Raw genomic sequence first — 27784 nt, 5'->3', positions numbered from 1 at the left:
CATCGTTGCTCATGTGAGGGATAGCCAGGTAGCAGATTTGAAGACATTGCCTATATTGCATGATCTCAGCCAATGATCTGAGTTGTCTTCAGAGAGCAGGGCAGCTGCCATCACTGCTGATCTAAGCTGATTGGGAGGCATGGCCATTGCTGAGGCACTGGCACTACCTTCCCCTGGCACTGAGGAGGTGGTGTTTTTCTCAGTTAACAGGAAAGCAGCAGCCACAGTAGACAAGCATCTTTGCTACTGACGGACTGTGGCTTGATGCACCCCCATCCCCTCCCACTCAAACCATGTGGTGGTGGTGGTCACTGCTTCCTCTCTCCCCCCCCCCAATGCCTGATCTCCAATTTCAGACATCATGATATATTGGAATATCGTAATTAGCTGCTGATATTATCACGATGTTGAAAACCAGAAAGCTCAGCTCTATTAAGTAGCTACTAGCAGCATTTGGGAAGCTGATTATGGGTACAATGGGATGAGCTCAAGTGAATTCAATGGGACTTATTCCTGCTCAGAAACTGTTAGTATTGCAGTCCAAGACATTTCTGATCACTTAAACTGTTAACTCCAATCCTTGTCAGTCTAAACTGGTTTTATAAGGGACAGATTGAAACTTTAAAGGCTTAGTTTCAGCTATAGTTTAAAGTCACTGGAGTCCAGAATAGTAGAGGGGAGAGCCTTGCATGGAGCAGTCAGTTTAATCGCTTCATCTTATCTTTAAGAAATTATAACTGATTAAGTTATGCTATGGTAAGGTATACACCTCTTCAGCTAACTGCCAGTTTGAATGGCTCTTAGAAATCAGATTGCTCTACCCAGAAATACAAGAGATTTATAAAAATGAAGTTTAACTGCCTTTTGCCTAGCACCTTCATGAATTAAAGTTTACACCACAAATGTTGAAAGCACTGTTTTATTAACATTCAATAAATAAGTGTTCAACCTCCACCCTGAAACAAAAGAAAACCAAGATTCCTGGCCTAAACTCCCATCGCCAGCAATGGATACAGAACAGGCCCAACAGGTTAATAAATAATGCTCGCCTGCTGATATTCAAAGCCCCTCAAACGGCCTATTTCAAAGTGGCTTGAAGACTTAAATAGTAATCAGATAGCAGTTCATATTTTCGGACCAATTTACACTTTAAGAGTAATTGTAATACAGAACTCTTGGAATGCAGGTGGAAAAAATGCATGATTGAGTATAGTTTTATTGGAACTCAATGCACACTGAAAAATTACGCTAGAATTGTAGGCTAACCTTTCACGGAGAATTCTTGAGTCCAGCCAGGAAATCTGCAATCGGTCACAATCCTCCCATATAAATTCTGTAGTAACAATTCTTAAAAGTGTATTATAGCTTTGAATATCATGGCAGTTTCTGAACATGCTACCTCAAGACTACAACAAGATTAATACTTAACCCTCAATAATGTCCTTCACAGAAGAAAATAAGGTTGTTAGAAAATCTTGGTTAATTTCATATAATAGGAGTGAAGTGGTGAAGCATATCAGTAATGCTCCCTCTTTTGCTACAAAAATTCTCAAAGGACTTTGACCATATAAACAAGGCATTTTTTGTATCAGTTCACACATTTCTATGAGATCCATGAAGAGTCCAAGAATAGATTAATTAATATATCAATTCACTGACTAGGTGGGTTAAAATGTCTTCCCTCATAAATTACCCACAAATTCTGAAAGTTTAATCAAAATCCATTCAACCAAGTCCTGGGCCAGTCACACGTTTTGTGTTTTAAAGAAAAATGAAAACATACAAACCATGTATTGCAGATAACTAGCCAATACAGCAGTCTAAGAAATATACAAATAATCCAACTTCCATTTCAGCATAAAATAAAAATCTATTTAACCATGGTAACATTAAACTCTGAATGTCATTCTGCAGTTTCTCTAACCCAAGTCAGATCCTTTGGTGCATTTTTCTGTGTTTTAGGTTCCTGAAATTTTTCTGCAAATCTTTCTCTTGCTTTTTCCCAGTTCCTTCTGTTCTTGGTGCTGATGATCTGAACCTCTTCTGCAGATGTAGGAGTAGCTGAACCTAAGCCTGCATGCTTTCTGTGCAGCTGAAGTTTGATCTGCCAGACAATGATTTCTTATCAGTATAAATTCAACAACTTTTAATATTTTGAAAAGCTTGAGAGAAGCACATAATGAGGAAACCTGAAAACTATGTTCTCATGCTAAAACCAGCATCTGTGTATGTGTGATGCAATTGATACTTTCAAAGCTTACCCCCAAAATAAAAACAGATCATTTTATAAAAAAAAAAGTCTAAACCCAAAAGAACAGTGGGATTAACAGGTAATAATCAGTCACACTATTTAATTTTACTTCCAAATGCCCACTTACGCAACAATTTTATTGACTGAAACAGCCAGTGCCTTTTCTTGTACACAAACCTTCACATCTCAAAAGTATGTTTTTATTCAGGAAAGCCATGAAAGATTATCAAAAAATTATCAAACTTCACAAGCTAGGATATATACCTGCACCGTAGTGACAGGTACTGGGGCGATTCCAATATTTTCTGAGTGGAATGACTCCAAGAACTCCTGCTGATCAGACCAGAGGCCTGTCAGTCCAGCATTCTGCTCTTACAATGACCAGCCAGATGCCTAAGGGAAGTCTACAAGCTTGACTGGAAATAGCATGAAAGCAATGATAGTTCATGGCATGTGTGTGTGTGTGTGGGGATTTCCCACCAGTGAACTCAAAACTTCCCCACAAGTAATTGCCCTTTGCAATTCACTCAGCTTCTTTCTTTAATATAATGATATAGGTTCTTTTGATGAAATATTAATTGCCCATTTGAATGACTTTATCATAGAATAGGACGTAGATAGAAAAAGAGTCTGTAAAATTTCCCTCATATCCAAGCTTTCCCATTATTGGGTGTTTGTGTGTTGCCTACCTCCACTCAAGACTGTTTCCTAAAACAAGTAATACAGTACAAGCAACCCTCCTCCCCTCTCATCTAGCACAATTTGCAAGGAAAAAGTCTACTTCCTGTTTGAGCTCACCTGAATTGGGGGAAGTGGTTTGCTGAAACAAGCCCGAATCACAAGATACACCTTAAATACTAACTGATGCCCCCCCCCATTTTACTACAATATGTATCTATCATTCATTCATTGTGCATTAATAAAATAGGTTCATTAATCAAAACTTCTACATCTCGGAAAACAAAATAAAAAACCCATCAAAAACTACTAAAAGTAAGCAACCTCGGAAGTCCCACAAAGTTCAATGACACTTCAAATTGTGCATAGGATTGCAGTGTGAGTGTACTCCACAGCACAATCCAATTAAACACGTATCATTTGTTTCAACCGAGTTTACTTCCAAGGAAGTGAAAATAGGATGGCAGCTTTAGCCTAAGCTTTGCGCAATTTATACATTGAAGTAGACCTACCGGATCCTTCATTCCGCCACCACTCTTTCCAAGCCCATCTCCTTTCTTCCATCCCATCTTCTCCAACATTTTATGACCTTTGTTGCTATCACTAATTTCACTTTAAAAACAAGAAACAGAACTTTTACATGGGAAGGAACCACTTACTTTCTTATATTTTGAGACAAAACTGTTTCTCCTACAGCCAAAATAAGTGAGCTTACTACAAATTATCATTATTTATTTTGGAAACGGTTCAGTGAAATCTACCCATAATTTTTGTTTTATCTTTTGTAAACTGCTTTGAGGCTTTTTTTACAATCAAGTTGTGTATATTTTTAATTCAGTAAATAAAGTTTGATTACAATTATTTTAAGAGGTGTTCAAATGCGCAGTGAATAGGTAAACAACTTTCAAAAAAAGATAGTAAATATGTGGTTTAGAGAACTGGAAGTAAGCCATGTGAATAACTGCATTGCATGTATGATAGGTTAACACATTTCTAGAGATATATATATACTCACAGAAAACCAACCGACTAGCAACTTACACATGTACAGAGGCTGGAGCATCATCTCTGTGAAAGTTTCCTTCACTTCCAACTGTCTCACGGCGTTTCCCTGCTCTGTCTTTGTAGTTTGGATTTTTTATAACTTTTTCATTTTCATATTCTGTATTCTTTAAAAATAAACCAACCACCAATCAACCCCATGTTTTGAAACTTATTTGTTTCCAAACAATACATTTAACAGTAAGGCACAGGCAATTGGAAAAACAACTCCTACACATTTTAGGTGCATATTAAATACACTCAATTCCCAGCATATTATACTGTAGTTTGATGTAATTCTAGAAATATTCCATAGATTCCTTTTAAAACCTTGCGGTATAGAAAAGGTGCAGATACGTGCAGTAAAAATGATTGGGATTTGAAACACCTTCCCTACAATGTGAAATTACTAAGGGCTTCTTAACTGAGTGGGAAAAAATGACAGCTAAGGGGGCAGAGCAACATGGTAGTGTTTTACAAAAAATATACTGGTATGTGGAGAAAGTGAAATGAGTTTTTCTTCCTCTCCCCCAATACTAGCAACCAGGCCATCCCTTGACATGACAAAAAACCCAGAACTATTTCACATAATGCACAATTTATTTTTCTAATTTGTTGCCAGAAGCTGTAGCAATGGCTACTGGCTTAAATGCCTTTTAAAAGGAATCTGACAAGTACATGCTGGGTTTAAGAAACCTCTGGATTCAAATGCCACTGAGTACACAGCAAGAGACGGCTACTGCCTTTGTGCCCTGCCTTGAGAAGACAATGCTGGACTAGATGGACCTTTAGCCTGATCTAACAGGGCTGCTCTTTTTTTAAAGTAGATGTTTTATTAAAGGATTTTCATCCTATATAATAAAGTCCCTGTGTCTCTGCGTCCAGTCCCTGTGTCCGTGCTAATGCACATGTGCCCCATGGACACAGGGACTGGACAAAGAGGCGGGACGTACACACACACGCTCTCTCTTCCCCCCTCAACCCTCTGCCTCCCGTTCCCCTGCGTCGGGGCCACGGCCATCCCTCGCTTTCTGTGCTCGGCCGCGGGACACAACGGGAGAGCGCTTTGTTTAATGGCGCACCCCGCGGCTGAGCACAGAAAGCGAGGGATGGCCGTGGCCCCGACGCACCTCTAGCGCCCGTTTTCTTAACTGGCTGAATGAAACTAGTAGTTAATAAGGGTACATACAATGTCTCTGTTTCCAATTCACAGAGTACTTTCTACAGGTCAGTTACATTCGGTGTGAGACACTGCTATCACAGACATCGTGAAGCTGGGGGGAGGGGGGGAATGGGAGTACTAATTTTTCATTCTTTTGCTTTTGGTGTCAGCGTTGCAAGAATAGGTTATTTATTTATCTGTTTGTTTTTGTTGGTGGTGTGAGAGGTTGGAGAGCCCAGAGAATGGCTGGTTGCATTTAGTTGATTGCAGTGAGGTTTGTTTGTTTGTGTGTGTGTGTGGGGGGGGGGTAAGAGTTATTCTTAACTGTGCACATGAAGGACTGCTTTGAAATGCAGCTGTATGTTAGCAACGACAGTTGGGAAAGACCCTGCTTGCAATCTAGAAGAGTTGTCTTCTCTTTGACAGTGTGTCATCCCTGATACAACTACTGTAAAATTACCCTGAATACACAGGCTCAATGAATTCTACTCTTATGTTTCATAAGACATTTTATTCCCATCTAACCAACACTTGTAACTTCTAAAACTAAGAATATAAATAATAATAATAATAATAATAATAATAATAATAATAATAATAAATTTTATTTGTTAGCCGCTGGGCTCAGGGCGGCTAACACCAAATATGAATTACAATAAAACGTAATAGGAAAAACAACAACAAACAGTTAATTAAAATACAGCTTAAAATGCAGCCTCATTTTAGTAGTAGCCCATAAACCAAGACCATAAAGGGAGGAAACATCAGATATTCACCTGAGCCAGCTATCCATGCTGGTCCTACATGGGCCAGCAAAAAAGCCAAGGGGAAATTTATATACCAAATCCCATATGAGGGGCAGAGTGAGTCTAAGCTGAAGGCCAGGCGGAACAACTCCGTCTTGCAGGCCCTGCGGAAAGATGTTAAATCTCGCAGGGTCCTAGCCTTTTGTGACAAAGAGCGTTCAGAATACAGTACTGTACAGATTTTTTAAAAACCTGTATGTCCCCAAATCCAGTAATTTATCAGACAACATTTGTTTAAAAGGAACTTACCTGCAAACCATACTTAACACGAATTTGTTTTAATGCTTTTCTTCTAACCAATTCCTTCTCTTCTTTTGTCAGAACAGTGCAAACTACAAGAAGTACAAGAAGATGATTCAACTAAGAAAGTCAGTAGAGACCCATTAGCAGATGGGAATTCAACTAGAGGAATTTTTGTGCTATGCTAAGGCTAGTGTGCGAATTTACTTGTAGGCACAACAGCACTTTCAAAAGATCTTATTGGTCATTTAAATTCAACTCCTAGGCATACCATGGGTTCGCTATGAACTAAATTGGATGAGGAACCTTTCTAAATCTGAGGGCCATATTCACTCCCAGGTAACCTTCCAGGGGCTGTGCACCAATGGTGGGTGTGGCCACACACACATGGCTCTCCAGCCTTCCTCCAGGCAAGCAAAGGATATTATCACAGTTCAAAAATATATTCCAACTTGGTAAGGCTGCACACGAGTGCAGAGCAGGGCCAGTGAGAGGTAGGGAGGCCATCTATTCAGCCTCTGAGCCTAAAGCTCCCCACCCCAATCTAAATAATGGATTATCATCTTCAGCTTTGGGGGTTTGCAATAAGTTTCATGTCAAACTGCCAGTCCCTACACTGCATATTGGGAGGTAGGGCACAGTTGATAAATAGCTGTAAGAGTACTACGCTGAAGGTTATCTGGTATCCTCATTCAGTACTGAGAAGTGTGTAAGCCAGTGATTAATGCTTCCCTTGAAGCTTGCCTTTTCAGGACTGAGTACCTCTCTCCTCCTAGCACAGGAACATAGGAAGCTGCCTTATACAGAGCCAGTCTACTAGTTCATCTAGCTTAGCACTGTCTACACTGACTGGCAGTGGCTACCCATGGCTTCAGATGGGACATTCAAAGCTATACTTGAAGATGCTGGGGATTGAACCTGGACCATAAGAATGCAAAGTAGGGGCTCTACTGCTGAGCTATGGCCCTGCAAGCACCATGAGATGAAGTCCTCTCACTGCACTTGGGGTACCAGGAGCAAACTGCAGCTCTTTAATCGTTCCCAGCTGACCTTCACTTCTTTCAGCTGAAATGGGAGTTGCAGAAAAGTAGGGTGGGGCTGAATGCTGCCCAGGTGGCTACCCCTTACCTAACCATTCTGAGTATCCAATTGGAAGATGGTGAGCTAATTTAACTTGAAACAAAAGATGAAATTATGAAGTCTGGAAACTTTTGCATCTTAGATTTAGTTTGCTTAATGGAGCTAAGACCACCTTTAGGCTGAAGGCAAATTTATTTTAAAAATGCTTCAGTAGTGTAAAAGTAACAAAAACGTGTAGCCTTTTTCCAAGTTAAGTCATTTGTTTATCTACTTCAACTGGGGATCAATCTTTTTCCTGGAAATTGCCAGTACATTAAAAAAACAAAAACAAAAAAACCTCAAGCCATTTTTATCACTTACTTGAAGATTCACTTTTCTTATCAAGGCGAAGATGGGCTCTGACTTGCCCTGGTTCACATCCATCACAGGTTTCACTCCCAGGGTGTATGTGAAAGGATAAAACCGTTTCCCCAATTTTCACTTCATCACCATGTTCCAGAACATGAGGTTCACTCTTTGTTTTAGGCTATAAGGGAAAAAAAAAGGGGGGGGGGGCTAAACTGCGATACGTGCTGATAAAAGGTTTCTGTACTGCTGCTTCAGAGAAAGATCAAGGGGATAACAAAGTGCGTACAAGCAGTAGCAGCATTATGGGGTGGGGGTGGGAAGGGCAGAAAGGATAAAAGGGGAGTAGACCAGGCAGCAGCACTTCTAATGGTTATGCTTACCTGTAGAATTTGATTTCCATTAACCACAGTACCATTCTGACTGCCTTGATCCACAAGAACGTAACTTTGCAATTCATTATCAAAGTATACTTCTGCGTGAAACTGTTAAAAAATAAAGTGTTTTAATACAGAGCACATTTCACTAACACAGCGTTAGGTTTAAAATGAAGTAACTGATGAGTTAAGACAGGGGTCTCCAGACTACGGCCCGGGGGCCGGATGCGGCCCAATTGGCCTGCCAATCCGGCCCGCGACGACCCCCGCCGCCCGCCGCCTGCTCTTACGGCGCGCAGCGCGGCAGCGCTCTTCCGGGTCGGGAAAAAAGCGCCGAAAATCCTTTGTGCGCATGCGTATGGGCCTCTCCCGACCCGGAAGAGGTCATTTCTGGTGCACTTCCGGGTCGGGGGAGGCCCATACGCATGCGCACAACGGATTTTCGGCGCTTTTTCCACCCTGGAAGCGCGCCGCCGCGCCAGTAAGTGCCCGTGCACATGCGCACGGGCGCGCACTCCCCCGCCCGCCCAGGCGTGCGCTCCCCTGTCCTCCGGCCCGCCGCGCGATCGGCGCGGTGGGAACCGGCCCAAACGCCGGTAAGTCTGGGGACCCCTGAGTTAAGATCTCTTTCAAAGTCCTTAAAGAGTTAATTACCTTACTAACGCCAACCTCTGGAATTTGCAGTGTATGTTCCATATCTTTTTCTCTGTAAACAGAAGCAACAGTTACAAAGCCCACAAGGAGAAGTACTGTGAAAATCCGCCTTAAGGAATCAACTGTGCAATCCTATGCGGTAACACTGAGCAGCACTCTGGCAGGACCTACCATCTATGCTTGCATGGGGGGCTCCTTTAAATTATATTTTACAGTCTAGTGCTCCAAGCAGTGCTGTGTGGCTGGTCTAGCCATCATTATAGTTTTTCACAATGCCCTGGAGGGATGCTACATGGGTGGCATTTTAAGAAATTAAAATGGCAGCTAGACTCAGCTAACCAGCGCTGCTTGTAAAGCTCTTCAGACCAAAATGCTAGACTACAAAAACTACAAACTTCTCTTAGTTGGGAAGTCATGCCGTCTTCAAACCAATTTAAATATGTAGTGAACATGGACTTTAGTGGTAATTTTACCACTGAATGATCTAGTTCAGATATATTAAAATGCTATTTATTGTACTGCACCAATTCCCAATACACAGTATTTTGCCTTTGGCAATACACAAAGTTCAACAGAATTCAATCACCATCCTAGTTTCTTATAGTGAACTGCCATGGCATCTATCCCTGGCATGCTACTATTCTAGGAGTCAAAGAGTATAATGGATTGATTTAAACAGAAAAATTGTGCTGTCTGATTGTAAACCACTCGATTCAATGGAATTGGCAATCTTATTAACTAACGTAAGCATGGATTTCTCTTGCAAAATATTTTATATTACCTTCCAATCGTAGCAGGTTTGACAGCTGTGATGATATAAAGAGATCCCATTTGCAGTACTGGTGATCTAATCACAATCACTCTAATACAAGGGGGCCAAATCTTGTCTCCGCCTAAATCAATAAAAAATAAGCATCAGACAAACCAATATCATATTTCCCCAAGTACCGCTGATTTTCAAAAGTAGAGTTAAGACTGCAGGAACATAAGAACAGCCTTCTGGATCAGACTAATGCCCCATCTGGTACAGCATCTTATTCTCACAGTGGCCAATCACATGCATATGAGAAGCACTCTCCTGTCCTGCAGTTTCCAGCATCTGTTATTCAGAAGCATGCTGCCTTTGAACATGGAGGCAGAAATAGCCAGGCTTGTGGCTAGTAGCCATTGAGTTCAGCCAGTACATCAGTTAAACCAAAAAAGGGTTAATGTATCAAAATACTGTAAAAATTAACCGTACAAGCACATCTAGTAGAAAAACTTTTGACTAGCGTATTTTCCCAAAGTTGGCCTTTTAAGAGCCCACAGAAACCAACAGCCAGGTTATTCTGTTGTGCCAGGAAGTGTATCTTGGTTACAGACATTTAAATTAAAAAGTAGGCAGCATCAGTATAGTACAGGGGTCCCCAAACTAAGGCCCAGGAATCAGCATGTTTTTACATGAGTAGAATGTGTCCTTTTATTTAAAATGCATCTCTGGGTTATTTGTGGGGCATAGGAATTCATTCATATTTCCCCCAAAAATATAGTCCGATCCCCCACAAGGTCTGAGGGACAGTGGACCGGCCCCCTGCTGAAAAAGTTTGCTGACCCCTGGTATAGTATATCAATTATTTTTGGTAGCAGCCAAGGCCAGCAGACAGAACTCCCACTTCTTCTTAAGAGTAGAAAGAAGGCTAGTGCTAAATTCCCTAACTGATGCAATGGCCATGTGCTGGATTAGTTGAAAGGGGCACTGAAGACAAGTATTGCCACAAAGGAGACAGAGCTTTTGCAGCAACAGAGGAAGAATACACTGGGGCTGATCACAGAATCTGCATATTTAGCCAACTAAAAACTAACCTACAGGACAGCTACTCCAGATCTGAAGCTCCATGATTAAGAGAAAGGTCCTACTACTTGCCACTGTAGGAAGCACAATGACAAATTAATAACCAGTGCTTCCCAAGTGGTATTTAACGATACCACCAAAAGAACAAATGGTGCCTAGGCTCCTATATACAGGGGACACTGTATTGCTCATAGTATCTGGAATATTCCTGGACCAAAAAGAACAAAATTTTCTCAACATCAAACTATGAAAATAAAATATTTATTGGTGGAGGGGGGTGTCTGTTTCAGAAGCAATGCCATATAAACAGCTTCTTAACCAACCAGCTAGGCAGGTGTGCGTTTTTATACACACCACGAATAAGAGTAAGCATCTGAGTAAGCATCTGAAGAAAAACACTCATTTCCAAAGTGACCCTCCACTTTACACATACAATATTTTCTACTAAGAAGTCTAAATAGATCCATGTAAGCAGAAACGTCATGAAGTATCTTCATCTGACAGCTTTTACTGTATAGTGATAAAAGACAGCTTTTACAGTTATCCATACTTAGTTGCAACATCTGAAGACTAGAAATGGAGAGATCACATCAAGACAACTTTTGCCATTTTGCTGAAGATCTATAGCATTCAAACTTGTAGGTTTCAATTTTTGATATTATCCATTTTTGCTTGTTCCCCAAACTATAAATATTTAAGGATACGTTGTAAAAACCCAGGATTCACCTTCACTGTCAGTGTCTTCTGAATTTACAGTTTCTTCACTTGTTACTACATCTTCACTGCTATATTCCTCCTCTTCAGAATCTGTAATTTCACCTTCTTCAGGCTCACTCTCTGTCTCTGTTTTACTGTCCTCTATCACAGCAGTACATTGTGTGTTCTCAAAACGTAAATTGGCGCCAGTTGTGGTAATTGATTCTTTGGCTGATAGGCTGTTTCTTGTATCAGTGTCCACCTTAGCCTTTTTCAGATTTGGACCTTTGTCTTCTTCTGGAGAACTTAGCTCATTGGTGGTAAAAAGGCAATTCAGATTGCTGGATGATTTTAGCTCATCTGTTTTCAAGTCCTGAAGAGGATTTAATGAAAATCAAACTTGAGGAATGATAATAACGTTGTTCTTTTAATGACTGGATTCTTTTAAGGCACAAGATGCAAAATCTGTAAGCAAGCAAGCTAGTAATGGGAAATAGAAAAATCAGTCGATATTTGATCAATTTTAACCATTCTAAGATATTATGACTAAAGGTCCTCTTCAGTGCTTGGACATTAAAGTTTATAACCAATCTTCAAACCCCTTCACTAACTTTTCAGAGTTTCTGTCTTTACTTTTTTTTAAAAAAGCCAAAGGATGCTATCCATTCTAGACATTCATTTGCAGAGGTTTCCATATTTTTTCCTCTTCCCCCCTGCCCCACTTTAAAACCCCTATGTTCCAAACTTCCTTTCTTTGTTCTAAGCTACTTGCTTCAGTGCTCTTGTACTGCACTGGCCAGCAAACCAACCAACCAACCAACCATTACTTTCAGGTTGTGACAGGAGGCACCAGGGGAATAACAACAATATATTTCTCCAAATAGCCTTCCATTCCTTTTCATAGAAGAGAGTGTATGCCTGGCATGGACCTCCAACATGATGAGCTAGCCAGACAGAAAGCAAGCAGACCAGTTGCTCCTTCAGGATAGTGGGTCTGCTGTTGACTTTCCTTGGGCCAGATTTGTTTGGGAGGGAGAAGAGATTGCCAACCTTCTTTTAATTCTTGATCACTGTTCTGTACACAGGCACCTAGCATTTGAACTAGCTCCTTGATATAGGGAACCTTTTCTTCCCTTCAAATGATGTTCATGAACTATGAGGCTAGCTCCTCATCTCATAGGGAGATTGTATTTGGGGATCACTTGCTCCTTTCACATGTCTGAACTTTACAAATCTCTAGCCTGGAAAACTAAGTCATACAGTGCTGGCTCAAGAGGCCTAGTGATCTAGCTGAGCCCCAGACATCATGGCATTACACTAGTGTAAATGTTTAAGACAGGCATCCCCAAACTTCGGCCCTCCAGATGATTTGGACTACAATTACCATCATCCCTGACCACTGGTCCTGTTAGCTAGGGATGGTGGGAGTTGTAGTCCCAAAACATCTGGAGGGCCGCAGCTTGGGGGTGCCTGGTCTAAGATAAAAGCATTTCACTCTTACACACCAACATTTGCAGATTATTTTAACTTTTTTTCTTATTCAAAATTTTTAAAAAGTACTATACAAGTGTGCTAGTATCGGAATCATCCTTGTTTTAAGGTGGGAAATCCACACAACATTGATATTAAGGTCCGATCACCAATAAGGTCAATATCCTATCAGTAGAAACATAAATGTTCCTTCACAGTTCAAACAGTGCTCTATGTACAACTATTAGTACACTCTCATCTACTGCTACACGTTGCCACAAAACTGTAAACACAGCTCTCTAATGCTTACATTTCTGCAATTGTGCAGATTCAATAGACATATTCAAATAATACACAACACAATTTTTTCACACAATACTGTATTATTTAAGGCAAGCTACTTAATAAATACATTTTCAATTTTCTCCCTCAGCTCAGCAGTTTGGTGATAATTCCCAAATGTATCAGCATCAATGACCTGATCTGTACTGGGATGAATGCTACCATTCATCCCAGGCATATAAAACAAGAGCCAGTTACTATCCTCTATAAGCATGAGATGAACTGAACATCTCTGAGGATAATATGTGTCCTTTCCCACCAAACTAACAAAATGAATTTCAGTAGGGACAAATGTATGGTTCTACACTTAGGCAGGAAGAACCAGCTGCACAAATATAAGATATGGGGCACCCGGCTTGCCATTAGTACATGTGAAAAGGATCTAGGGACATTAGTAGACCACAAGCTTAACCTGAGTCCACACTGTGAAACAGCAGCAAAAAACACTCCCACTAATGCTATTCTAGGCTGCATCAACAGAAGTATAGCGTTCCGATCAAGGGAAGTAATAGTCCTGTTCTATTTTGCCTTGGTCAGACCACACCTGGAATACTATGTCCAGTTCTGGGCACCATAATTGAAGAAGGATATTGACAAGCTGGGATATGTGCAGAGGAGGGCAACCAAGATGATAAAGGGCTTAGAAACCAAGCCTTATGAGGAATGGTTGAGAGAATTTGGTATGTTTAGCCTGGAGGAGGAGACTGAGAGGAGAAATGATAGCCATCTTCAGATATCTAAAGGACTGTCACCAATGGATTCAAGTTACAAGAAAGGAGATTCCGACGAGTGGAACAGATTCCCATGACAGGTAGTAGACTGTCCTTCCTTGAATGTTTTTAAGCAGTGTTCGGATGGCCATTTGTCATGTATAATCAAGTTGAGATTCATGCCTTGCAGGCAGTTGGACTAAATGACCCTAGGGATCCCTTTCAACTCTACAATTCTATTATTCCTTTTCTTATTTTCCCTTAAGCTTCATTTATTTATTATATTTCTCTCTCAGCATGTCATTCAAGAAACCCAAATATACAATATTTCTCTCTGCTTAACATACAAAAACAAGTAACAATAAAACAAAAAGCACTTTTCATATTCTCAGAGAATTAATCTGCCTGCAATATTTCTTTTTAACACAGAAAGGAAAGCAATCAGAGATGAACAATGGACTACATGGACATGGTAAACATTAAATATGCCCTCTTTTTAAAAATGTAGGCCTTTGTTTGTGAAAAAAGTATCAAACAATAGCATCCTTTCCAGAACATACTTGAAATACCACCTTTTAAACAATTACAAATATTCTTCTTTAACAATCAAACTTCTAGTAAAATAAATACAACTCATGAACTATCAAGCCCTTCTCTAAACGTATTATACATAAAACTCCTCTGAAAATGGAAGTTCAAGATTCAATCAGATATTTGAACATACCCTAAAACAAAATATATTGTTGAGAATGAACACACAATCATACATAAGGATAAATGAAGCTTTCTAGATTCATAGAGCTATGGTCCATGTGAGATCTGCTGTGTTAGATGTTTCTGCTGCTGTACTAGTAACAAAATATATTGGGGGGAAACTTATTAAAGTAGTTCTCAGAGATGAGCTTGTACAGATTTTTGCTATAAGCAGATGATGGCTAATATGTCCAATATAGCTTGGGATATGAAAAAGCCTAATGCATAATGTGCCTGCCATCCCTGCACTGGCCTATTTTGCTTGCTGCTCCACTTCATCATTCCTACTGTAAGCACCACAGTCATTTCCCAATTGTAGCAAAATCTGAAGTGAAAGAGAATTTGTGCAGCCTCTGTGGAGTGGCATTTCATTTCGAAACAGTGAACATATAGAGAAAAAGAAGCACATATAGCTAGGAAAACAGGCGCATGTAAGCAACTGGGGAAGGTGAACAGATAAGAGGAGCCTGTGTGAGTGGTAAAGAGGGCCATTCTCCCCACATTATTTCAAGCAAAGTGGACTGATTTAAATCAAAGAGCTTAAATTATGCAAATTACCAAGAAAGAGATATGAATTTAAATAAAGATTCCCATTTGAAATGTGCTGAACAAGCATTCATTCTATCTTCTGTTTCCCACAGTTAAATGATACTGGTGGGCAATTAAATAAGTCTGTATGTAATCTATAGGAATAATAATAAAAAACCACTAGCTATGTGCTCCACACATCTCTTATACTGTAGAAATATTTCTGTTTATAGACAAGGCATGTATGCATGCAAGGATACTAACCGAGATCACTTACTTGAAGGCTAAGGCTTCCATCCTAAGTGCCCTTATTTGGAAACAAGTCCCAATGAATGAAGTGAAACTTACATCTGAACTAGCATGCATAAGATGGGCTGCAACAAGTATCAAGAACTTTTCAGTTTTGCCTCTGGGCAAAATAGTCTATCCCCATCTGTTTAGTGGGTAGAGCCAAACATATTAATAGTTTCTTCACTGAAAACACTGCAGAGCTCAGGATAAGATCATAAGGACTCAGTAGTGCATCTTGGTGAAATAATGGATGGTAACTCCTAGATACTGTGATGCCTTGCTAGTTCCTGACCCCAATAATATAAATGTGTTTCCTGCACTTCTCTTATTATGAAGAAATAGAACCCTGCATAAGAGGCCATGAATACAATTTTAAGATATTATATGTTTAGATTTATTTCATTTTATACTATGTTATTTTAATAGAGAAACTTATTATACCTGAAACTTAACTTAAACAAATAACTCACTGACAGTTATTTAGCATGTCTAAGGCAGAAATAGCCCCTATTTAATCATAGCATATGTGTGTAAATTAGAATTGATCTTAAATTATATCTTCATGTAATTAATTGTTTTAATGGTGCTTTAAGATCAACTTTAAACATCGTCAGACTGATGCGTTTGGTATCATAACTCTACCTTCACTAGAAGTTGCCAATCCAGAAGATGAAATCTTCAGATTAGCCATGGTTTCTGTCAACTGATGTACCTAAAGATGAACAGTAGCAAACAGTAAACAATACAGTGCAAAAATGAAGTATGTGTTGAGAGTACTATGGAAACATATTACCTCTGGACAAATTGCTTCCAAATTCTGCATATTTCAATTTCCTTAACACAAGAAAAAAATCAAATGCTACCACGTCCTTCTCTCTCACATGTACACATGGAAGGTACACAGCTACAGAAACATGATATTCTTTGTAGCCAGGACACTTCCAGTCCTAAGACTTATGCACAGATGCAGAAATTCAGAAGTCTTACCCCAACACAAGGCCACAAGGGTAAGCCACCCCCTTACTCAGTGCAACAGCAATGACTGGCAGTATGTGATCCCCGCCTAGGGGACATGTAGAGAACATCAGCAGAGAGGGTGACTTCTTGCACTGCTGCCTGGAAGTTAACTGCTGGCTCTCCCCATTTTCTAGACACCTGCTCAAACCCTGGCTTCAGCAGAGTAAATCACTAAATCACTGTTTGCATCATTACAGCTAAACCCTTCACCTACATCACTGCACCAACAGTATTATACAGCCTTCCTGCTCTTCAGCTTGAAGAGGGGAAATGAGCTGCAGCAATGGTGTACTGAAGTTTATACCTGTTACCCAATATAGCCTATTGCTCAGTATAAAATGTTGTATCACTTTGGTGAGTGGCAAGTGTTGCAACTCAAAGGAGTCAAAATATTACCATTGCCATGCGATCTAAGAGATCCATGAATTGGTTTGGCAACCAATCACTTTCCAAGCAGCCAACTTTAAGGTCTAATCCTAGAATATTATACTCGGCATCTGCTGCTGACATATATTCCTGTCAAAAAGAGATTCAGGGTATCTCCCCAACAACTGGTATGCTGCCTTTAATTATGGAGGTAGAATAGAGCCATCATGTGGCTTTTATTGCATGCTGAAGATGCATCTCTTTACCTTGGTCTTTGACAGCTGAGATATATGTCAAAGACCTAACTTTTTAATTCATTCTAAACTCTATTTTTACTTCTGCATTTAGTATTGGGTTTATGTGCTTTTAAAATTCATCTTTTGTTTTCCTGTAACTCACCCTAGGACCTCATGCCAGTCTGGAAAGTTTAAAAATGCTTATCAACTGGTAGGCAAGGCTAGTCTAGAATAGGCCTGCAGAGGAGTTGAGGAAGACAGTTTTATTTTCCTCTCTTCTGATATTGTTATGTGTTCCATTTCTCCCTTTCTCCCTCCCTCCTCTGAGAAAATGAGCAAACAGCAGTGGATGAAGAAATTCAGTGTCACAATAAAATTATCTATCAACTTAATCAGCCTGTACAAGCCTTTTCTCCCCTCACCCACCAACTTCTCTCTTTAACATATCAAGTAAATGTAAGTACTCTTAACAGCACAATCCAGAAACAAGTCCCACAGAGTTCAGTGTGACTTAAAGGTAAAGGGACCCCTGACCATTAGGTCCAGTCGTGACCGACTCGGGTTAGTGGCTGAGGGAGCCGGTGTACAGCTTCCAGGTCATGTGGCCAGCATGACAAAGCTGCTTCTGGCGAACCAGAGCAGCACACGGAAAAGCACACAGTTACTCTGAAGTAACTGGGAATAGGTTGGAGAAAGGATCTCAAATTGACAGCTTGATTCTGACCAGCCAGCAACTTACAGATCTTGCCTGCTCTCATGCACAATAAAAGAAAAGTGGAAAGCCAAGAAAAATACATCACTCAGTCATGAGACACAACTAAATTGAAGAGAAGTGTACTTTGCTGCATGGGAATCATTTTCTCATACAGCATCAGAGTATTTTGCTGGTCTTTTTAATATTGTGTATGTAGAGGTGAAGATAAGTCACTTCTATCCAGTTATAGAACCCAACAGCATTTGCAGCTGGATGTACCAAGGGCTGATAGCCATTTATCAATACAATCTTTCTGTTTAGTTAAGCCTGGCCTCCTAAAGTGGCACTTTATCCACTCAGTCCGATTTTCTATTCTCTAAGGCATGTATATCTGGGATGGACAAAGTTAACTGGGAATAGGCTAAGCATGGGAGAAGAGGGAGAATTGTTCCGTTTGGCAAGATGAACTACTTGCACTGATAGAATATTCAATGAAGCACCAAGTTGTATTCCTTCCTAAGAATGTATTAATGACCAATTTTTAGCAATTAAGTGTTTTACCAAATTATAATGGATATAGCAACTAACTGTGACAAATTTTATTTCTCACATCATGCATAATCCATTTATATAGTACAATTCAATCCCCATGTAGAAAATAAGAGAATTTTTACTGTCATTCTGAGCCACTGACAATGCATACTGTATAAACTTTTTCTCTTAAACATCCTCCATACTTACCTGACCTTAGAACGATGCTAATTTTGATAAAATGCACCATCAATCACATTTTTATTTACCTTAAGCTCATTTGCCCTAGGCCATTCTGCATCTTTTCTCTTCTTTTTGCCTTTCCTGTCTTTGCTATACTGAGCAGTTGCTGTTTCATAAGACTGTAGATCCACTCGTGAATGGAATTGATATCGGCCACTTTCAACATCACAATAGTAATAAATTCCAGTATTTGGATCATAATATAGTTGGTTTTCCTTTAATGAAACAAGAACAGTAAAATCACTTAAAATTAAATAAAGCAGGTTGTATACTAACATAGCAAAACCATAAATTAAAATATGGAAAAGCTTATAAAGGGAACAGTAAATTAGCAGGAATAAAAGCAAATTTAAATGAGCAATGGCCACAAAGGCTTCAGTATATCAACTATATATTCAACTAAATCCTTGCATGGGTAGAACTACTTCCATTTGCACAACATGACCTCTCCCATATCCACACCATTCCCTTATCTGCTCTGCAGTATTGGGGGAACACTCAGAACAAATTCAGGGGACATGCAGGCGAAGGGAGAATAGTCTCATTGTGGCAAGTCAAATTTGTTCTGCTCACATAAGGATTTACTTAGCACTATGTTGAATACAACCTTGAGAATTTAACAATCCTATAGATATGCATATCCATTTAAAAGAATGGTAAACTCTGTATTCCAGGCCATCAAGATAATTAAAATATATAGGTATGCAAGACTATTGAATAACGTCTGGCACACATAAATTTATTCTGCTTCAGCTCAACTACAAAACTACCTCCGGCAAAAGGATGGAAGGATGAATTTAATAACGATGATTGTGTGTAAATCACGCTGATCCAAGCACAGAAACATGTATAACTTTAAAGAATGCTTCAGTCAACCCAGACTTTGAGAATGAAAAACAATGCATATTTTAAAAATGTGTGGAGGGTAATCTTTAACCTACTGTAACTGAATTACAAGAAATTCCAAAATGGACATACAAATACCATCTTATTTATTCATTAATTAGTCTCATATTAGAAGGACTAGGTATAAATGTCTGTGATTGATTCACTGTGCATAAGTGCAGATCTGCTAAATCATATACAGGGTGGCCCAAAAGTAGGTACACAGAAATAGGTATACAGTTGAATCAGTGAAATTAATCACAACAAATTATATTGGTACACATAACTGACACACAATTAAGTGGAAGTTAAATTTCAGGCTGGCAGTTGGAAAGAATAGTGGAGTCAGATAAAAAGATTATCTTTCTTTACTGATATTGTGAATTTTGACAGTGAATTTGAGTCAAGAACAAAGAAAGTGGGTCACCCTGCAAACGCATTCAACCGCAGATACCATTTGCCTATGATCAACACATTTTGAATGAGCTGCATCATTCCAAAACATATTGCTCACTGCTTTGTGGAATAGGAGGCATACAATTAGGTGTGTGTATTGGATTCTAACACACACCAAACCAAGTTGGGATGCCTCAGAAGGATTTAGGAGTTGCAAAAGGGGAAGTGGGATTTATACAGAGCTCTGCAAATCAAATCAAATTTAAGCACTTTGTGCTGCCTTGGGAAACCAGACATTAAAAACATGTAGCAGACAAGTGTCTGCTAAGGAAAACACCAGGATTTTTTTTTTGGGGGGGGGGAAAGAGATGAAACAACTTTATAAGATCAAATTTACATATCTAGTTTAAGGAAAACTGCAGGATCAGGAGATGGGAGAGCTCCTTTGTGACATACAGGTCTTAATTGTAATCAGAGTGAATGATTTTGGCATTTACATAAATGTTACCTATTACATTAAGAAAAAGCTATTCACAGCCAAGAAAATATTTTCCAGGAGAACAACTATCAACAAATCCATTGTTAGTTTAAATTTGTTATTTATATTGAGAAGTGTGAGATTATTTTATATGAAGTAATCAACAAATCAAATATTTACCGAGTTATAATAGAATCCAGTGCTGTGGTCATAATATAATCCGGTGGTTTCATCATATATAAATCCTGTTTGTGACACAGCAGCCTCTGCAGCAGCCCTCAAGCTTTCTGCTAATGTACCTTCTGCTAATGGAGGCTCTTCTGGTTTCTAAGATTATGAAACACAACATAAAGAGGATATTTATGTAGCACTTTGAAACACACAATGCATTAATTTTGTTTCTACCCATAGCAACCCTGAGGTACACTGCTGTTATATCATCCCATAGATGGGGAATAGAAGCTCAAAATAGTGAACTGCTCAAAAAAAGTCCCTGACTATGCCAACACTATCCACTGGAATATACTGGTTTATATAAATAGGTAATCCTATTTAAGTTTTCCCCACATTGTAAATTATAAGGGTAAAAGTCAATCAAAGGTGAGTATAATTCCATTTGTTTTAATCATTCCATTCACTGTTCTACATGAAAATTAATGCAGTTAAGGAATCACATTAATAAAGTTACTGATTTAACTGAGGTTCTAGTTACAAAGCAGAACAAAGCATACTTTGTATGTATACAGTACTTAATACCAAATCATTAAGAAATAAAAATTCAACAAATGAAACTAGATTGGTTGTTTCTGTACACAATCCTCTGCATATGGATAGCAGCAATCATTGGTGCTGTGGGAAAACCAAGGGAACCAAGGAAAAGGCTCTTGAGGGTAGGGAATGGCATTGTTCTCTAGTGATATATGAATGAGACCCACTCGAGTTGTTTTAAACCATTTTTAATACTGTGTTTTATATTGCTATGGCTTCCCTTGGACTTTCTGATGAAGACTAATAATTCTAATAATACTACTAGAAAAGTTGAGAAACACTCAGCTCACCTGCATGTTATGAACCACAGCATCCTGTTCTCCATCCTCGCAACGCTCTATGCCATTAACGTCCGGCTGCTCACCTAATTGTAACTGATCTGCACCATCAGAGTTTGATCCTTCATTATCATAACTTGGCTGTATTTGTGCTCCATTTAGCTCATGAGGATCAGAACTATTATTATAATAATTATGATAATAGTAATAGTCTGCAAAAAGTTAGGAATTAAATGTATCAGCAATGCTGTTTTGATTTGATATCGTACAGTATGTGGAAGTTGGATTTATAATTGTACATCTTATCTATATTTGTCAAGCATGCCAAAAGGATAACAAAACTATATATGTATATATTAATATATTAAGTAGTTTATAAATTAAATAATCAAAAATCGAATCAAGTATTTACATATGCTTAACTTTGCACTTCTTGCAAGTAATTCTATCATTACTTTCATCAACAGCTAAATCCCCACAGAAGATTAAGCACCACCACCTCAGGATTTATATAAGCATCTTTGCCTCAAAGGTCATGCAAATAATAATGTTAAGTGTCTAGAAATTCCAAAGTAGATGAGATAATGATGGAAGGTAAACCAAGCATTAAAAAACAGGCATTTCCATTTAATGTATATAACTAAATAGACCAAAGCATGTCAGGATTTATTTTTTTTAAGTGTAAAGAATTTGGATTAACACTTCCCCGGCTGTTTGGTGACACACAAATGAGACCTACTACTGAGTCAGGAGTTTGCATAAAGGGGATGTTTTTGTATTTGGTGAAGGATGTAAGCTGCCTTAAGTATCTCTTTAGAGACAGAAAAATATGTGTATAAAATGATCCAAAATAAATTAACCAAACAAGTAATTTGTATCTGAAATATAAATGGGAAAAGTTTTAAAAATACAAATAGATACACCTGGAATTTACCTCTTTTTAAGGTGGAAAATTCCACCTATCTTTTTCTTCCATTAAAACTCCTTTCACTTTTTTAATCAGTGGGATTTATGCAATGGACAGGAATTATTTATCTGTTAGATTATCTTAACCTAATAAAATGGGTTCAAGACTACAAAAGCTGCAAGTCCCTTTAGATTGTTTTTGCTGCAAGAAACTGACATAGCTACACCTTTGGAAATTATTTTAATTACTGACATTGCACCATTTGCTATTTACCTTCATGTGACCATTCAGCAGCATCTTCAGTTTGCACTTCTACACTGGATGTTGCCTTCTCATTTCTTTCTCCATCACTGATTTTCTTGAGTTTTTCAATCTACAAAACAGGATAATTATGTTGCTGATTCAACTTGTAAGTACAAAATGTTGCAAACCGGAGTGCTCCACCTCAGGCAGAGGTTGACAACCTAAGGCCCATGGGCCGGAAGCGGCCCATGAGGGTCGCTTAACCAGCCCATGAGCCACCCCCAAACTGAGCCGCCCGCAGATGCCACAAATTGCTTCTCCGCAGGCACAATTTCCTGTGCCTGGGCATGCGCAGAAGCGATTTCCGGCATCGCGCTGCGCCGTCCTGGCCCACGGAGGATCTCCACGGGAGTGATCCGGCCCATGCCCGGTAAGCCTTGCCAACCCGTGACCTCAAGATTCTAGATTCCTAAAGGCCACCAAGCTTGCTCCTTGGGCTGTGGAGTTGCCTCCCCTTTACACACTGTATTTCTGCATACAACATGATCTACAGAAGCATGCCGATATCTCCCTCATGTTTCTCAGTGTCTTGACTCCAATCCTGTTTGCACTCAACCACCTGCTTGTTCTTAGCGGGAATGACCCATGAATTTCATTAGGATTAGCAGTGTGCCTTAAGAAAAGCCTACATGATCCATTACTAATCCTAGGCTTTGTGGAACTTCCTTTACCAGTAAAGGGTTCTGAAAAAAAAAACATATCATGCGAGTAACACAATGAGTTGGAAGCCAAGTGAATTATAACATTTCTGGTCATCTCTTCTTGCACAAAGCCAGGGAAAGCAGTCGCCAATATTGGAGCATTAACACAGCCATATACTTTAAAAGCGGGAGCAGCGAAGGAAACCATATAAACTGCTGCGCCTCGAAGAAAGAAAGGAGGAAGTGAGGGATATAGCTATTAATCGTAAATTAACATGTGTCATTAAGGTAAACCGGGGAATATGTAGGAGAAATGATTTTGTAGAGATATGGAAGGTGTCTGTAGAAGTTGTACTGTTAAAACAGAAAGGGGGTCAAACCATCACAAGAGGTGTTGAAATTTTGGGAGGTTGGACAGTTACAATGGAATGGTCTCGGTGCTGGAGTGCACATTTTCACTCTTATTTATGATTATTACTTTGTAGAAAAAAATATAAACAAACAAACAAAAAGAAAAGAGGAAGAAAGAAATGTAACAAAGCAAAGCATCCAGGTGCTTAGGGAGGCCGGCGTTCCTCCTGGCGAGGCTCCTATACCTTCTACGGTAACAGGTGAGAGACAAGGAGGAAGTCAGCAGTGAGCCTAAGCGGCCCAGGCTGGAAGCCGCGCCCGCGGAGCAACCGCCTGTCCCCAGAGCAGCAGAGCCCTTGAACCCAAAGGCCGTTACGGGGCGACCTTATCCCGGAGGCTCCCCCGCCTCGCCCCTGACCCCATGAGGCAAGAGGGCCGCCCCTACCCGTCTCCGTAACTTGGCGGCGCTGGCCTGGGCTTTGAGGCGCAGCTTCTTCTCCCGCTCCAGGCGGCTCTGGCAGGCGCCCAGCTCCGACTCCAGCGCAGCCACTTTCTCTCGCAGGGTCGCCACCTCGTCGCCTGGCGGTCCCGGGGCTTCGGCCATCCTTCAGCTTCCACTGACCCCAGCCTGGCCGCCGCCTCTTCCTGCTCAACGGCCGGGGCAGGGACGCAAACGCAGCAGCCGAACGAAGCGAGCCCAGCGACCGTAACGGCTGCTCCTCAGCACCCGCGACCCCTCGGCGCCCCTCGCAGCCATGGCAGCGGCCGCGCGGACAAGCCCCGCCCCTTTCGCCCCCCCCCTCGGCCCGCCGCTTTCTTTATGGGAGACCGGCTGAGGAGCAGGGAAAGAGTGGAAAACTTTTTCTTCGGGGCATGCAAGTGACCCGGATCTCGTTTTCATTGAAAACAGGAAGTGACGCCGATTGAGCGGGGAAAGGGAGCGGGAGACATAGATTTCAGAACTGTGTTAGAGGGACCCGCGGACCTGAACTTCCAGTAACGCATTGGAACGCTGTAGTATTGAACAGTTGCTTTTTGGGGGGTGGAGGACGGAATTGTACAAGGATGAAGCGCTCTTTTTTTGCAGGTTGTGGGTGATTTGGTTGGGTGCATAGGCTTGCCCTCGCTTGAGAGCGGGGGAAGGATCTACATTTGAAAAGGTCTGAGTCAAAATGCCCTCTAAAGCCCCCTTCCACCATTGGCTTGGCTTGCATGATAGAGGCCGCAGCGGTGGTGCTCTGAGGAGTGCTAAAAGTGCTTTGTGAGTACTGTAGTTAAAATGTTGGCTAAGTCCAGCCAGCCAGTTCTCATCGGAGCAGTGGGCTGCAAAAAGAGAGAGAGAGAGAGAGAGAGATTTAAAAGACCCCAGACATCAGCAGTGGGCAAAACACCCTTTTTATTCACACTCAACATTGCTGACATGATTACCCGAGTAGAATTTTCCAATTTATTCAGTGCATTTTGATACACATTGTGATTCTAATGCATTTTAATAGTTTCTTATGTGTTAGTAATTGAAAGTGATTGTCTAAAACACGGCTTAATACACTGACATTCACTTGATGATATCTTATTGTCATTCTTGTTGGATATCATTTGTGTATGCTTTTCTTTTTTACTTGTGTGTGCACACACTTTCACACAGGTAAATTTGTATTCCACATTTAAGAGCAAGGTATATAAATAAAAATAACCAGAAGGTATATATCATAAAAACAGCACACCTATTTTTTTATATAAAAGACAATCAGTTTGTTAATGTCCAATTACTGAATATCATGTGAAGGTGCAATGTACCTTTTTGCCCTTCTGGGATGTTGGTATTTCCCATAGCATCCAGAAAGTGGCGCTGGTGTACTGTTGATAGCAGTGGTGGTTTTTTCAAGGCACACATTGGAAAAGCAATTGTTTTCTTGCTAAGGCTATTAATTCTTTAGGCATAATTTATTTCAGACGTTATAAGGGGTGGGTGGGAGGACTGCTCCTTTTCCCTTATGGGATATCCAAGAGCCCGTATAGAGTCCTTAAGTAGGTTCCCTATCAGAAGGAGAAAATAACAGGCCAACCAGAGAATACTGAGAAGCAAGGCAGCTAATAAGCCTGATCTTTATTAACTGTTGGAACAGGGTGCTCACAACCACATGCAGGAGGCAGGAGGGACCCAGAACAATGGTGTGCAAATCCTTATACTGCATAGACTTTTGAAATTGCTCACCCTGTAGTTCAAGACCACCCCCCAAAACATCACAGAAGGAGGCGGGCTACAACAGAAATATATATATATATATATGAAAGACCTTAGAATTCCTACAACATAGACCAGCAAGACTTCTCTTTTATTTTGGAAATGTGTGTATTAAAAAGAATGAACAAAATAGTTGCAGTTCAGTGATCAGATGTTTACCTTTAAAAGTACCAATCAAATCAGAGATGAAGTAGCTGCAGCAGCTGCTCCTGCCTGCTGCTCCCTTGAGCCTTTCATACTCTCTCTTTCCCCACCTGCAGTAGCAAATGAAACCCCACCACATGAAAGAGAATTGAAACAAAGGACCTGGGGAAGATCAGGAACTGCAACAGTTATATAGGCTTTGACTGTTGTGCCTTTATGGCTTTGGACTGCTGTTTTAAATGTTTCAATATGCATCACTAGGTGTGGGTTTTTTTCTTTTCTTGTTTTGTAACTGATCATATTCTGGATTGTGTTTTAAGAATGTTCATACATTGTTACTGCTTTGTAGGCTGCTGTTTAAGAAATAAATAATGAAATCAAGTCATGTTCTCTGGATTGTAAACTGGAAATCCAAGAAAGATTCTGTAATACAAATATTAACCTATTTGAATGAAAATGCCTTCTATTCCAATTTGTTGGCATCCATCTGTCTTGAGAGACAGTGAATGGAGTGCGCCTCCGGGGGGTTTAGGACCAGAGTATTCCTTCCTTCTACTTTCCCAGGTTCATGAACCCCATCTGCCCCTCACTTGTCTCTACAGCATAAGCAGAAACCGCCTTCTTGAACACTGGACCCAGTATTGGTCTTGTCCACTCAGTATGCTGGAGCCTGTCTTTACATGCTAGGAAACTCCCTAACTCACTAAGGGTTTGAGACCCATTGGCTCCCCTCTCCTGGTATAGCCAGCCGGTTGAAGCAGTTCCTGGGATACTGACAGCTTCTAGAAGTCACAGGTGAGAGTTGAATGCAGGGTGGGGGACTCGCGGAGGAACAGGGGTGCAGAGGGAGTGGACCGCCCCCCTGCACCACTATTCCAGTAGGTGCCATCGTGGCAGCCCCCCTGGACACGTGCCACGCACCCCCATGTGTCGGGCGCCACACCCCCACAGGTGGCACACCACGCCCCCAGAATGCGCGTCATGCCCCCGGGGTGCGCTAGCCACACCCCTACCTTCTCTCTGCCCCTGGTAGCAGCATGCAGCTTCGCCACTGGGGTAGGGGACCAAAGGTGGACAAACTACCTTAGAAGGAGCATGACAGCTCTTGACAGGCACCTTCATACATTCAGCACCTGTTCAAATTCTTAATCTGGTGCAATCACATGAGACAGCTGCACCACACCAGCTTCTTCACATGTAAATGGACGCTATGATTCAGGTCAGAGCAATAATATTATTAAAATAATACAGAACATTCATCCATGATATAAACTGATGTCCAGGGTCAGAAAAAGAAGATAACAGAAACACCAATGAGGTTAAACCTCTGAATTACCAAAGCAGCTTATGGCAATTTTATCTACCTCATTTTCCCTGATCTTTTTTGCAGCCAGTGCATAAGTAGCCAGTTGAGCTAACATTGTTACATGGTGGGAGTTTTCGTGTTCTGAATTCCTTACTTTGCTTGAGATCACTGGAGCCTTATGGGATTTATTTTTGATCTTATCTTTTATGTTGAAATAGTTTCAGTTTGGTTGTGTATTTTTTGATGTTTCATTTTTTGTTTATGACTACAGTGGTACCTCGGGTAAAGAACTTAATTCGTTCTGGAGGTCCGTTCTTAATCTGAAACTTTTCTTAACCTGAGGTACCACTTTAGCTAATGGGGCCTCCCGCTGCCGCAGCCATGCAATTTCTGTTCTCATCCTGAGGTAAAGTTCTTAACCCGAGGTACTATTTCTGGGTTAGCAGAGTCTGTAACCTGAAGCGTCTGTAACCAGAAGCATCTGTAACCCGAGGTACCACTGTACTTTTGTTATGTTTGTAATTATGCAATTTTTCCCATTCAACATTTAGCATGGTTTTAACTATGGAAAGCTGGCATACAAATAAATTATGCATTTATGCATGTAGTTAAGGTCACGATGAAGCATTTTTATTTACTGTAGAGCCAGGCTCTTTACATAATGTGCTTGTTAAAGCAGCTTAGCACAATTTACCCTAAATCACAGTCTTGGAATAATGCATTAGGAGATTACTACTTAA

At 40.4% G+C, this 27784-nt stretch overlaps 1 protein-coding gene across 2 annotated transcripts; it reads right to left on the bottom strand.

Moving 5' to 3' along the window:
• Positions 1–901: 901 nt before the first annotated feature.
• AGGF1 (angiogenic factor with G-patch and FHA domains 1) lies at positions 902–26111 on the bottom strand. Of its 2 annotated transcripts, none has more exons than XM_035099829.3 (14): positions 23795–26111; positions 22328–22427; positions 21160–21359; positions 20282–20428; positions 18369–18557; positions 15898–15967; positions 9416–9527; positions 8635–8686; positions 7987–8088; positions 7619–7784; positions 6188–6270; positions 3971–4098; positions 3442–3541; positions 902–2104 (listed from the first exon to the last, which is right to left on the bottom strand). In XM_035099829.3, exons 1-14 carry the CDS (start codon positions 23951–23953, stop codon positions 1904–1906), a joined length of 1809 nt encoding a protein of 602 aa, XP_034955720.2. In that variant the 5' UTR covers positions 23954–26111; the 3' UTR covers positions 902–1903. The 2 variants fall into 2 exon arrangements, with proteins under 2 accessions (XP_034955720.2, XP_034955719.2); XM_035099828.3 differs by lacking the exon at positions 15898–15967 and adding an exon at positions 11192–11534.
• Positions 26112–27784: the final 1673 nt, after the last annotated feature.

The sequence above is a fragment of the Zootoca vivipara genome, chromosome 10 (genome assembly GCF_965207765.1).
Source record: "Zootoca vivipara chromosome 10, rZooViv2.hap1.1, whole genome shotgun sequence".
NCBI lineage: Eukaryota > Metazoa > Chordata > Lepidosauria > Squamata > Lacertidae > Zootoca > Zootoca vivipara.
The sequence above is the reverse complement of the archived record's forward strand: the minus strand, read 5'-3'. Positions and strand labels throughout refer to the sequence as shown.